A 14,847-nucleotide genomic window follows, 5' to 3' on the forward strand; every position below is an offset into this window, starting at 1 on the left:
CAGAGTTGGGATCAGGTGCCATGGAGGAGTGCAAGCACGTGCGCACAAAATGACATTGATTCCGCTACTGACCCTAAAAAGGTTTTCACATCGGATCAACAGTTTACCATGTCCAGGAAGAAGAAGAAGAAGAAGAAGAAAAATAATAATAACTAGTGCTAATTGTAACGGGAAGGAAATGCCATATTTCCTGTAATTTTCATTAAAGAAGGTAAAATCTATGCATTTAAGACGTAAACAACGTTTTCCCAAATGTATACCAAGTATATCAAATTTTAGCAATGCAGGCGTGCGCATGTGATTGCATGAGCGTAATGACGATATCATCTTGTCTACTCTATCTTACTCATTTGCACGTGCACGCACGTGCAACAATTTGTATGAAAAACTATGTTCTTAATGTCATCCTGTTTGGTTGATCAAGGGAGTTATAATCATTTAAAGTTTCAGCCAATCAGATTGCAGCGCACGTGCATGCGCGTGATTTCATGAAAAATTTTATATATCATATCGTAGTACATCCTAATGCATGTATATGTTATAAATTTCAAAGCATTTCATTAAAACAAAAAAGATATTAAGATTTGCAAATTTGACCATATCATCTTATCTATTTATATACTTTATATAATGAGTTTCAAAACATTTTATCAAAAAATATAAAAGTTACAACCATATTAGATATATCAGTGACTTTACTCATTGCACGCGCCCGCACGTGCATGCGAATGCGCGCAAAATGACCTTCGTTCAGCACATCTACACAACATGATAAATTGTATCTTGCGGAGAAGAAATAAGAAGAAAAAAGAATAATAATAATAAGAAACAAGGTCATTGGGGAACATAATAATAAGAAACAGATCGACGTTTGGGGAACATAATAAGAGCAACTTACGAACATGATTACTTTACACGAGTCACAGTGTGATCATGATCAGGAATTTGTTTCAGTGTCAACTTGTTTGTCAAAAATTTATCTCGTTTTAGAAAATGTTCATACGTAGAGCATGCTCTTGCGTATCGAATCAACTGAGATATATATACTCCGTATGCAGATGATGAAAGTATATTGCTGCATAAGTAAGGGAAGTTGACGATAGAAAAGTTAAAGTCATCACGTTTATCATATAGCTTGGTTGTTAGATTACCATTAGTGTCTTTTTCATGTAAAATATCCAAGTATGAAACAGATGTGTCGGACTCTGTGGTATCTTTGATCTCAAGCTCACCAGGATATATCGAATCGACGTAGGAATGGAAATTACCATTATTAATTGACAATACGTCGTCAATATATCTAAATGTCGAGTTGAAGGCCACAGCAAGTGTTTTCTTCTTTTCACGCATAAGATTTTGCATAAATTCTGCTTCATATGAATATAAAAATAAGTCTGCTTATAATAGGTCTAAATTTACAGCGCATCCGGTAAGTGCTGGCGTCTCAATATTGAGTGAAAATTCTTGAAGAGACGTTTCACAAACAATCAAACAAACGAATGTGTTGTCCATCTTTGCTGACATTCGGGAGATATACAGCTATATGTTTTCCTTTTCTTAAAGTGCGAACCTAATATCTTACTTCCACTTCCTAGAATTTTTTTTTCTGTATGTCTCCACTCAGTAGTTATAGTCTGTAAAACGTAATTTATATTCTTCCGTGATGTTCCTTGAGTAACTACTTCATTTCTTGGTGGAATTCCATGAAAAGCGACCCTTTTTATTCTTTGATTTCGAATAACTTGTTTAGAGATCTCCTGCTCCATTACAAGCTTTTTAGAAGTCAAGTCCTAAAATACCATCGAAGCTGAATCCTCTACTATTACTTTCAATAATCTTTTTCAACTTTCCTATCTGCGTGACAAATTAATCTTTCTAAAAAATGATATTTACCAATGTGGAGATAATGAACTGTATTCAAGCTCAAAAGTGCAGTTAAACAATAAAAAATAGCAGAGCAAAGACGGACCTCTAAAACATCAGAGGTGGTATTAGGTGCCATGGGGGAATGAGCATTCCCTGCCAACCGGTCATCCCGCTTCTTGTCAAGATAACGGAAAAAACCCATGGACTACTCAGTCTGTAAATAATGACCTAACAATCAGTATGAAAAAGTCTGTCATCTTTTGACTGAATGATAAATTGTATTTGACAAGGTCATTGTATCGACCATAGAACTTACGAAATGATGACTTTGAACGAGACTGTTGCTATTCTTGCTTCATCAACTTACCATCCTTTTTTCGGGTCGTTTTATCAGGTGATCATTTTCTTAGATAGTAAGGTAAGAGGATTCTCCAGTATATATTAATCAACATTTGGTTTTCATTTCATTTTTCCAGCAAGTATAAATCTGTCTGCTTTTTCACTCTTGTCTTCATATTCACACTAATAGATGAAATGATCGCTGGGCTTAATAGCATTATCAATTCTTTTCTTCAATAATGGACAGATTCTACATTGCATCCTTCCTTAAAGAAGATGTATCAATTTTTCTTATTATGACATCTATACAAAATCTTTGTCTTTCAAGGAAAGTTTGACCTACTCTAATGTCGTCTCTCTCGCTCTTTCTTTCTGTTGATTGTGCTTTCTTTATGGGTATAAAATTGTCTGAAGTGTTTACTTGATATGTAAAATTTCTGGATGACCTTTTCTGTCTTCCTTGCAGGTTTGTCTTATTATGACTATGGTCTCTCTTTTCGGTGTTGTCACCAAACTCAACTGCAAACGATTGATTTTGTTTAAACTTTGAATCCTACTTTACTTGATGTGCAATCACATTAGAGAATCTACTAGTGTGACTATACAAGCCCTTTTCCAAGGTTTTCCCTTACTTCTGTTGTTACCAACGGATGCTCCGAACAAAAAAGTCCTCTGATAGTCTGTCCTAATTCTATCAAGGTATCTGAAGCTCTCTCAGGTCCTTCTTTTAATTAATTGGGCAGGGTAGAGATAAGTTTAGCTTCGTGACCGAAATCTTACCTCTGGTTTTTTATAATTCGTACCGCTTACCAGTCTCTGAAGAAATTATCCTGCACTCCATGAGCAACACATCATAATGAGACGACTTCATAAAGCCCTTTCTCTTTGTTGGACCAATTATTGATAACTGTGGTCTAATCTTGCGAATTGTATGTTTTACTTTACCTTATTTTCCTCTTCAGTATTAGATAATAGTATCAAAGAGGGATTGTCTATATCCCCAGAAGCCAAACCTTTTGGAGTTGATTCTCAGGGAGTGCTAAATCTGCACAGCAGGTCTAATTTTGAAACTATACGCTGGCGGAAAATTAAGCAGAGCAGTGAAACAATCTCTTCATATACAGATGCACATTCAATGAGTTAAAAGTGTTGCATTCGACTCGGATGAAAAATGATCACTCCTCAATGGCACCTGATCCCATCTCTGATGTTTTGGAGGTCCGTGTTAGTTCCGCTCCTATTTTGTAAAGTTTAATGGATTTTGAGCTCGAATACTATTCGTTTTTTCAACATATACATGTATTTCATTCGTCTTCTTTATGACTTGCCATTCTTGTCTCTCTCTTTTTCTTTTCTATGGACTTTTTTTAAATTTGTGTACGTAAACAGTTACACTGTTTCTTTCCAGTCTAGTATTCTTGTAGATGTCAAAACTTTATCCCAAGGAATTTTAATAAAGTGTAGAAGAGTTTAATACATCTGAGATTTTATATTTTCCAAAGTTCTTTTAAGTTTCGTAGATTAGCCCTACAAACACAGACTATTTTATTGCAAGTTTTTTTTTTAAAGCAAGAACTAGAACATTATTTCTTGGCCCCCTTATTCCCATTTCAATTCTAAATTTCATTTAAAACGCTTCATCCCTTCCTCTTAATTTTTTGGCAAGTCCATTGTCTTGCATATTCCTTAATGAAGTTCTGTAACAGAAATAAAGTCTGTAGCTCGCTGAAAGATCCTGAGTTCTTTGTATTTTGAACCTTTTAATGGTATCTATTTGAGGTCGTCTTTCTGAACCCTATATCTCCAGAAATAATTTGTGTAGCTAGATTATAGTGTTTAGATGAGGAAGAACACGTAAACTTAAGGACAGATGATACCAAAAAAAAATGGATGCCTGGATTGATATATATTTTTTGGTTTAATTTAATTGAAAATGATGCAAATAATAAATTTCTAGAATATAAAGAAATTGTAAACCTTCTATGATGTTCAAAATTCTGCCTCTTTGAAACCATCTTTATTAACCTATACAAATATTTTTCACTTCAAATCCCATTTTAGTGAAAATTCGAATTAAAAATTTAAAAACTACGCGGTGAAACCTATTCATTTAACTCATTAAAACATGTATCAGTTTGTTATTTTCAATTTTTTGACAAAAGTTTGTTTGTATCATCTGTCCTTAAGAATATTTTGTTCAGATGGCCAACGCATCGAAGAGTTTGCTATTCATTTAAAGTCTAAGATGCTATGGTTTGGGAATATCTGAAGAAATTCGAGACAAAACTTTTTTATATAAGATAAAGATTAAAAATAATGCTAAGGTCCATGACTTTCTTTGATTTCAGGGATTATTTTCTGGTGTGGCTTTTGCAGTAATAAGTGCTTTTTTTCTGGACGTCACATTCATCATTTTTCGCTATGTAGGATTCCTAACTCATAAATCTAATTGTGGAAAAACTTGCCAAACAGAGTTAAAATATTAATGTATTTTCAAGTAGAAATCCTGAATATATCCGTTTCTTGCGTTTATGATGACAACTGACAAATGACGACTTTTCGCCACCACTGTAACCAGGGACATTGCCTACACAAACGAGGGGAGTTACTGGTTCAAGACGATGTTTTTCAGTTTGTCAGAAATATCAAAGTGAAGACGACTAAATCACATTAATTTATCCATCAGACGAAGTCCCGAGGAAGAAGTGCAGCGTCTTTGGGAATACAGGGGTCTTTTTGAGCTGAAGAAAACCGCCATCGTATCATGTGATTTTACTCGGATGATCTGTATCCAAGAAAAAGCGCGGGAGCTACCTCGCGCGAGACAGTCTCGTTTTCATTTTTTATAAGCAGATAATTTTTGGAGTCTGTCATATGTAATTTTATATAAAAACTTATCAGTGAAACGAGGTGCTAAGATTTACAATTATAATGCTCATTTACTCCACACTTATTTTATGTCTGACAAATGGATGCAAAGCACAATTCGATGAAAGTGACACAAGATGAAACGTTATTGGTGAATTACTATACCAGCAAACTTGATTAGGCCGTGGCCATTACAATTTGTTTTGATGTATGTTACGTGTGTCAAAGCTATTATCAAATGAATGTCGAGATACGACTAGTCTTATCTACGCTGGAATCTCAACTGTCAGTGTGTAACATGCCTCAAATCATTCCGTATTAAAATATATGTTTTAAAAAATCCGTCTTTTACACTGAAGGGACAAACACTCAAAATTTACAGAAGCGCGCAGACGACCATTGTTTACTTACGGAGAATCACCGGATTTAAAATATTTCTAAATGATTCTAACGAATTAATTATCATGATTGAATCGAGATTCGGCAAGGATTAAATTTCAGCGAGAGTTAAGGGGGTTTAAGGAGAGCCGCGTCACACACTAATCAGACTGTGCTCCTTCGTTATACCTCCTATTGAGAGCTCACTTAACAATAATATTCAACTTATATGTGTATATGTAAAAACGTATCGTATATCGTCGTATTTTTGAAAATAATTTTCATTGTTGATATTCGCGATTTGATATTGGGGTATTTTTCATCACGTGACCTCTGTGGGCTATTTAAATACTTGGAGAGAGTACACACATGGGGACGGTAGGATGAGGAGATGAGATGTTTGATCATTCATGACATATCGCTTTTTATTTTTATTTAAATAAAACATACAGGTGTGCGTGGACCTGCATCGTGTGGTGTTTATAGAAAAAAATGTAAGACGTGAGTAAGAAGAATTCCAAACGATGAGAGTCTAGGGTTGGATTAAATTCATTTCTGCGCGGATCTGTGATTAAAAGACTTAGCATGGAGGAAGATCGGTCTTTCCTGAGGAAGTTCTAAGGATCCCAAGCTTTATATGTGTTTGTGTTAATTCCGACAAGAATGTACCGATTCCTGTGGATTATTACCTGTCTGGTTGTTTTTGTTACTGTGATCTCGGGAGGGGGGAATCCCGCACTGTCTCGCTCCGACATTCAGGCCCAGGGAAAGGTAAGAGTTCTCTGCGCTAATTAACCCCTTCATCGTTAATTACATCTTGACAGAAAACTGTGGCGAGCTATAGAAATAGTTAAATTTTCTGAATTAAACAAATACCTTAGATTATTATTGTCTTCGGTTTTTTTTTCTTTAGTTAGGGAAAAGTAGTTTAAAATAACTTCTTTTCTGTCGTAAATTTGAGTAGTAAAACGTTATACAGACACTAAATGTGGCATAGCTTTCAATTACTGGTATCTTCCCAAAAACTTATCTAAGGTTCAATCTAAGATCAAATGAGCCTAGGAAAATAAATAAACATATGTAAATGAAATGTAAAGTTGATGGCCTTATGGTTTAGGCGAACCCCCGCGTCGATTTGATGCCCAGTATTTTCTTCATCAGAAAATTAATAGACTTTTATATACTCCCAAAATTCTTGTGGCTAAGAGTATCAGGAAAAAAAAATACCGGATTTACTTATAATTCGAGATAAAACGAAAATTCTTGGATATTATCGAAATCTTAAAAAAAAAACAACACGGATATTGAAAACTTCAAAAGAACAAACGTTACTTCCTTAATGATGAAACTTCAATCGATTTTTCCCAGGCATTATTGTGCCTCCTATTCTGCTTATTATCAGTATCGGAAAATCGGGGGATATTTGGTGACTTTTCAAATCGTTTGACAGGTGATAACCTTTTGGTTCATACCAGTTAAAAGTAACTTGCCATAGCTAAACACTACTAGTTCCCCCACTATTAACATTATCGGGGAAACTTGATGCCACCGTGGACGCCTTTGACAGTTTTAGCCAGGTGCGCTGGTGACGAGAGCCGAGACCAGGCCGATATCGGCGATGTTTTGTTACGGTAAATCGTCCCTTCTTGTTTGTACGAAAATTAGAAGCTTCCCAAGAAGATGTCGGACGGCAGTGATGTCGTGATCCAGACACAGACTTTATATCGGTTTTCGTGGTTTCTGTCAGGACCGGTGTTACTCTAGAGATAGAATGACAAAATTAGTTTTTATTTTGTCAAAAATCTGGTCAACCGTTCACTATCTAGAATATAACCGCTTTTTGAATTTACTCGTGGAACATTAACTTAGTTTTCTCAGATTGTAGAGCTGTAAAAGGAAGAAATTATTTCGATCATAAATCTTCATCTCAGTAATTGATCAATTCTTTTATTCAATAATTGTAAAGTATCGCATCCTTGATAAACAAACAAGTATCCTTAACCAGACAATTTAGTGGTCAGGAAAACAGCTCACCTGGCTGTTATTACACCTGTTATTAGACCTAAGAAGTCGTTGATTACGGATGATATTTTATATCGACAGATGTCTAACGCCCGGCTCCCATTACCGATTTCTTACGTTGACTTTACTATACCATATGGAGTACACATTTTCAATTGATTCGTTTAAAATAAGAGACCTATTTATTATACAATAATATCCATTCAATAAAATCACTCTGCAATCAAGAGTGAATACATCAGCCTTACTTATAAGTATAGGGAAAACTCGGTCAGAAAAAAGAATACTGTTCTTAATGAACTTGCAGCCTATGGTTGATGGTTCCTTTCAGTGCCAGGACTTTGGCCATTTCTCCGGCTGATACGACATGTGATACCAATATTTTACATGTAACATCCTCTATTTTATACCAACAAAAAAGTTTCTCCCTGAGGGCGTGTATGTGCATTCATCACATCTTGCAATACACCTTCTATTGATAAAAGTTATCTCAATCAATAATAAAAATAAACTTCTATTTTATCAATCTTATTTTATATCTCATCATTTCATTTAATAATTATAATCTAAAACAAATAAAATATAGGCTGATATGAAAAGTGATTTTTCCAAGTTTGCCATTTTCGGCTCTCAGCCATCGGAGGGACGAACCAGACAGGAGGTTGTTCTCAAGGTGTCCCTATCTGCATGTAACATTTAAATCGCACGTTAGAGTGCATGACAATCATTTTCTGGGGATCAGCTAATTCTGTTGTAATAAAAGGTGTAAGCTGATGAGATTTGGCTAGTGAGAAAGCGTCAAAATTCGTTCGGGCCATTTATTAAGGCTATTGTAACCTCGGTTCGGGCTGTGATTTGTGATAGGGGAACCGTTAAGCTGGATTTACGGATTAAGCTCTCGTCAAAACTTTTTCAATGTCTACAAGGAGCATTCCTCTGCTACCACTCTTTTGGTGAATCCTGAGCCCGAATTTAAAACAAATTAACTCGCGTTATCCTCATTTATGGCTTCTTTTAGGATAATTGAAATTCTTCAAGATTTTGTCTCCATGATTGACAAGATAGGGTTGTACCTAGTATTCCTCGATCTATAGAGAATTTCTTTTTTTATTTAAATTTAAATTATCTGAAAGCGTTACTATTATGTTTCATGTTCGTTTCTGATGTCACAGACAATGGCCCGTGTGACAGGTGAGCTTCGTTGTACCTCTGTTTGAGACCTGGGTGTCTGATTTTCCGGCAGATTAACAGCTGTACCGCCAATGTATTAAACGTTAGTCATCCTATCTGGGCAATCCTTTCACAGCATGTTTAACAGAGAACAGCAATCGTAAATCCGAACAAGTCTCTCTCATCTCTGTTTAATTAATTCCCTGTAAAAATTATGGGAAAAAATTTAAAGAACTTAACACTAATACTACTTTTGAGTTATTATTTTTTGTGTTAAATTGAATTCATCAAACGAGAGGGATTACGTATTATTTGAAACACCATTTACTTTAAAAGGGGATAATCAATTTCTCATCATAAACTCATAAAGAAGCTCAAAGAATGAATGGTTCTTAATTGTTCAATTGGCTATTTACATTGATCCATAAATTACCGCGTATTTCAATTTAATCGTGGGAAGTCATCAATGACATCTAAATATTATTTTTTTTTTTTTTTTACAAATAAAATTAATGAAATCATCGTGTTTAGGATTGTTTATACAAAAACACATCGTAATTGAAATCCATATTTACGCATGGAAAACCAAAGAGCGAGTGAAGTTTCAATGTAAGACAGCCTCTCTATGGTGGCATTCTTGCACGACTGATCTGTCTCGTTAAAATGCTTTTATTTTCCACCCTTCTTAATCGTCCGTAGTCAATTTATTTCAGATCGTTGCTCTGAATGAGGAAACTGATGCTTTTTGTCCCAGTCAAATCCTGTTGGAAGCAGAGTCCTTTACTTTTGTTATATCATTTTGAACTAAATTACCTATCTTGTTATCTCAAACTTTCATCAGGGAACGGGCCCATCTTTTGAATATAATAACTTCACTCCATAAGCAACATGTAATGCGATAGCAATTGACTCCCCCCACCCCAAATCAAGAAGCATATCCTGTCAAACTTTACACCTTAATATCTTCTATATCTAATAACAATTGTAATACGAGTTCATTCGTTCTGTATAAAAATTCGCTGACAAATAGCGTAAAATACAATCATTCATACCTTCATTTAGAAAAGAACTATACAATGGAATGCAAATGATGCTCGCGGCCTATTGAATGAAGCTGTTACATCGCACAAGAGGTCAAAACGTAAACGGTGATTTAAAATGCAAATGAGTCCAGAAAAAAGGTAAACGCAACATATTTGTACACACTTAGCTGCACAGAAATTAGATCTTAAATAATGCATAATACCGTGTCCAGATTAACATATACAGTTGTCAAAAGTAACAAATTTAAATGCAGAAGCATTCAAAAAATGTATGTTAAGGGGGGCCATTAATTATGGAGAAGATTCCGCGCTAAAGTCTCAAGGTTCTCATTGAATAACGGAGAAAACAAGTGGATCTCGCCGCGCGTGCTCATAAATCGCTCAACGCGGGAATGAGTCCTGAAATTACTTGTGAAATGATTAATAAAGAGATCATAACTTGTCAAATGTTGAAAATCATTTGACAATCTTTAAACTGTATTTCATTAAACTGCATAATGAATGTTTTTTGGCATCATTAACACATTTCTTGCGATAAAATTGTTGGTTAGCATTTCTTTTAATAACCTTCAACTTTCAGATTCACGGAATAAATCATTTATATATCCGTCGTCAGTTTCTTACTTGGACAACTCATCAACATTTATCTTCTGACATCATCTCATTTAGCGCCATGTGATGTTATCAGATGACACCCGAAGTGCCACAAACGTCCGAACAATGGATATGCACTGTAATACTGCATACCTAAACTTCCGAGAGACCTGACTTCATATGATTGTTTTAATTAACGCATCGTGATCCAATGGCAATAAGACAGAAAGACATTCCAGTTTGTGTATGGGTAGGACAGCTCGTTACGTAATCTGCACACTGCTATTTCTTCCATTTTGTACCACTGTGTAGCTAGGGTGAAATGTCGTCCTCGGATGTAAGTGACATTGCTTTGCAACCATGCACGTGTATAAATTATCTACCTCCTTTGAGAGGAGAGTGCTCCCTGATATAGTCTGGTAACACCTCGGAAACAGCTACCAATAGTTTATGTTACCGTCCTAACCATTCGCCAGTGTTTATTTTTTACTTCTTTTCTCGATAAACCACTTGAAATTTTATTCAACAGTAGAAAAAGAAAGAAAGGTTTCTCGAGTGCCTGCCTGTAAATTCCTAATTAAACTCGATTGTTCTTCCTCTGAGCCGGCTGGCCTCGCCATTATATGAAGAACGTATTAGATTCGGTATAAACTGGAGTAGGTTCTGCTTATACTCTTCTTAGAGTACTCTTAATCTTGGATTGTTCCGCATCTGTGGCCCCTGAATGGGCAATTTATTATCTTTTTTCTTAAAATATAAATGTCACTTGTAGTTTGACGGAGGAGGACTTTTTCGGCTTCATTAATCATGACGTTTTGGTTCTCTTTTTTTTTCGTTCGTGACTTTCTATATTCTGCAAAACGTATACTGCTGCTACCAATGTACATTTCCGTTGTTCATCGAAGTATTTCCGGTTCATTAACTGCATATTAATCATGATATCTTGGTATTTTCATGCTTGCAGTATGTTTCTCCTCGTACACAAATAATGCAATATCTTGTACCAAATTTCCTCATGGTGGGAATATCAAAGTAAAAACTGTCTTTTTCATGAAAACAGTTCACTGTACTTTTCGTAATAAATAAAGTGCAAGATCTGTCCTGATATGGTAATTATATTATAAGCATTATTAAATGTATATCAGACAAACGATTTCAATTTTTTTGAACGGTATTTTTCCAGTTTAACCTTGTGTGTTCTACTAGAAACATTCGTCAGATTGCAGTAATTAATTAACATCTCATAATATGCCAGTCTGAGCCGCGTGCTATGTCAGGCATGTGATAAGTTGTAAGTCGGGTGATTTATTAGTTTGTATCTTTTCCATTATAATGCTTGTTGTGGTGAATTACGGCATTCTGCGTGGCGAGCAATCCCCGCTTTGGAGGTCGTCCAGCATTGCTGTGAATCCACTGTATGATCCCATAGTTATCTCCCTTGGTTATCTCTCGCAAATCCACGTTTTCTGTCATCTGACGAGATGCTGTTCGTGACTTGTAACGAGATGTTATCTTCTGTTTGATGTTCTCATTCAAGTTGCATTATCTCTTTCACCTAATCCCCTGGCTCAGTTTTTTGCATTCTACCGATTTTTGGCATGTGATGCTGATGTTTGGCATATGAAACAAAACTTTTACAAAATAAATCAAGAATACTAGAGACAAGGAAAACTGTCATTTTATGACATTTTGTTTTGATAATTTGTGTATTTAAATCCAGCATTCGATATACATGTAGTCCTGCTGATCCCTCTTAAGACTTACGTGTTAATCCAATATGACTGTTGGCGATCTGCACTAATGGATGTCCGTGAGTTCAGTAAGAGACGGCAGATTAAGGATTTGGCCAGGTGCGTGCCCGGCTTTCTAAGGGTATTGGAGGAACAATGTTAGCCAGCAGTTCGTGCCCAGACAATACGATATTGAGCCTGGCTCTGTGATTACGACTTGTCGTTTTAAGTGGGTTTTAAGTCTTCCGCAGGTGTTGACATCTGTGGAGTGCCTGGAGTAGCTACCGAGTTCTAGATTCCAAAGACATAAATAATTGTTAATCACAAATAACGAAGACCTCTTGTTTACTTGATACCAAGAAAATCTGTCAGTAATCCAGTGCCCCGGACCGAATTCCACGTGCAGCAAGATCAAATACCCCCCATTGTGTTTCTTATATGCAATATTTAGTGTAAAATAAAAGAGAGCTGTTTAATAATATCCTGCTAAGATTTGAAAACTTCTATCTCATTGCTCACCCAGTTTAAATAAATATTCGAGATTCACCACATTCGAAATTTTATTTCTTTTTAAGCACGGAAACGAGAATTAATTTATTTCATTGCTAATTATATAATTTATAATTTGCACTTGGTAAAGTGAAAAAATAACATTAAACTCAGTGCCATCTTTAAAAAAATATATTCCTGAGATTTCTTTTTATAAGTTTGTGATCTTTTTCAAAATAATTGACCATGCATGCATAAATATTCAAAATGCTGCTCTATTCTTTAGTTTCTCCTTGATCACATGGAATACCAGGAAACTCTATAAGTGCCATGTTTTGTCCTCATTCTCAAATGACATATTGAAGGGCGGCCACCCAAAAGCTTTCCATTTAGTAGCCTTCATTGTCTTGAGAGATCGACATTGACTGCAAACATGCAGGATTGAATTTTTATAAATATTTCTATTTTAGAAACTTTTAAGACATAGTAGGTAATTTATGTCGAACAATTTCTTTTAATTCTCCAAGAGAACATGGGTTCCATTTGTGTCTTTCGGTGACACTAAATCTTTGAAAGGCAAAAAAGCAATATCCTCTTTAAAGTATTTTAAGACGTTTTAGTTGCATTGTTGATTTATCAATGTTGGAGGTCCTTGATTAAAAAAAAAATTAAATTAACGAGTGTTTATTTCTCTGCAGCTAAGCACGTTTCCTTCAAAGAACATGGAAAAAATTTTCAGTACAACTTAAGAACTATTTGATAGATTTTTTTCACAAACTCTGCTTATAAGAAAATCTTTACTTTGTAGAACATGTTTCGGGCCTTAAGTAATTCCAGCTGTAAGATTGACTGCTCTCGGAAGAAGTACAGGCCCGTCTGTGGATCTGATGGGGTGACCTACAAACACCGGTGTGAACTCAAGCGTGCCAAAAGATGTGACAAAAAGAAGATCAAGGTCAAGCGGAAAGGACCGTGTTCACGTGAGTAAGCATCAATTTCTGATTGGTGGATTTTTCTGCTGGGATTCTGTTCGAGCCAATGATTGTGCTAGAACACATGATTTCAAATTGTCGGAATAAAGTTGTATTGTTGGCACTAAAAAAAGACCTTAGGTTTTATGTAAATTTACCCCCATTTAATGTCCATTTCAAAATCGTGTTAAAGTTTCTTCAAAGAATGTCAGTTTGTTTGACAGTACTTATAGAACCCAGAGTCTTGTCTGAGTAAGATGAAAGATACGTTCACCTTACGGACTCTTAAAACCTTCACCAGAACGAACCATCGAGACATTGCAATGTTTGCCTTATAAGCATTGTAACTAATCCCAATGTTTAGAAATACTGTCACATACTTTTCACCATCAAATGTCGGTTATTATCCTTACACGAAATTAATCAAGAGTAGATAATCCAGAGCTGACAATTACCTCGCGGGCGGTGGGTGGATTCCAGCTGACAAATCCAGCCTAAAACAAAACAAGCTCAGGCCTACGTCATCCCGGCCCTTTATCTAACGCAGTGATTAACAGGCACCTGTTGGGATTCCAGAAATTAACATTTCTTAAGTCAAAAATTTAAAATCTCGCTTGTGCGAAGTAAAATGAATTTAAAAGAGGTATCGATCATTGACGACATCAACATTTAGTAATGTATAACATGTATTTATGTAATTTGTATTTGTACAGAAACGGACAACGAATAGATTGAATTTTACTAAAGCCGCACTGACTTGTGTTATAAAGGCATACAATTAAAAAATCTTATACTCCACTACATTGCAATTTTCATCATCGTGGCAGGAAACATCCATGACACATTATTGTTCAGATTATCACATAAATTCATATGATTGATTTGATTTGTCTTATGTGTTTATGCAATGTGGAACTTTTAATTTGGCTTATCTCCCTTGTCTTAGATTCAAAAAAAAAATCAACTCTTGTTTGCAAGTTTGGATGGCTAATAACGCAATATTGTACATATAAACTGCAAATTTGATCTGAAGACGTGAATGGGTGTCAAAGACAACACGCATCACAAATATTTAATATTTAAGAGTATCGTGTCCATCTTCGTGTTCTAGAGATACCAAAAAAAAAAAAAAAAACCGGTGCTCACGCACAAAATGTAGCTAGAAATCGGGCATTTCTTCAACCTAGATCTCTTCGTGTTAAACTAACTGCGAATTTGTAACTAAGAAATTTGTAAATTCTAAAACTTTCAGTGATCTGTCAATTTATATGTAGGTAATGAGGATGAATGCCGGTGTTTATAGTTATTAACAATGTAAACAACTCAAGACTTAAGGAATACGGCTTAGATAGATTGCTGGCATACCAATAAAAATTA

The 14,847-nt window shown here is 35.3% G+C and overlaps 1 protein-coding gene across 7 annotated transcripts in view; it reads left to right on the forward strand.

The window, feature by feature from the left end:
- The window catches only part of LOC134238329 (SPARC-related modular calcium-binding protein 1-like), a 58,345-nt gene that overhangs the window by 25,940 nt on the left and 17,558 nt on the right, over positions 1–14,847 (forward strand). The window contains exons 1-2 of one of the 7 annotated variants that reach the window (XM_062720490.1): positions 4,870–6,222; positions 13,308–13,479. In XM_062720490.1, the coding sequence (XP_062576474.1) occupies positions 6,115–6,222; positions 13,308–13,479 (280 nt within the window). In that variant the 5' untranslated portion in view covers positions 4,870–6,114. Of the gene's footprint in view, positions 1–4,869; positions 6,223–13,307; positions 13,480–14,847 lie in introns of those variants that run through there. The other 6 variants (XM_062720480.1, XM_062720472.1, XM_062720458.1 and 3 more) reach the window with 6 other exon arrangements.

Source organism: Saccostrea cucullata, unplaced genomic scaffold (genome assembly GCF_032062105.1).
Source record: "Saccostrea cucullata isolate Sc308-1 unplaced genomic scaffold, CSIRO_AGI_Scuc_v1 ctg711, whole genome shotgun sequence".
NCBI classification, from domain to species: Eukaryota; Metazoa; Mollusca; class Bivalvia; order Ostreida; family Ostreidae; genus Saccostrea; species Saccostrea cuccullata.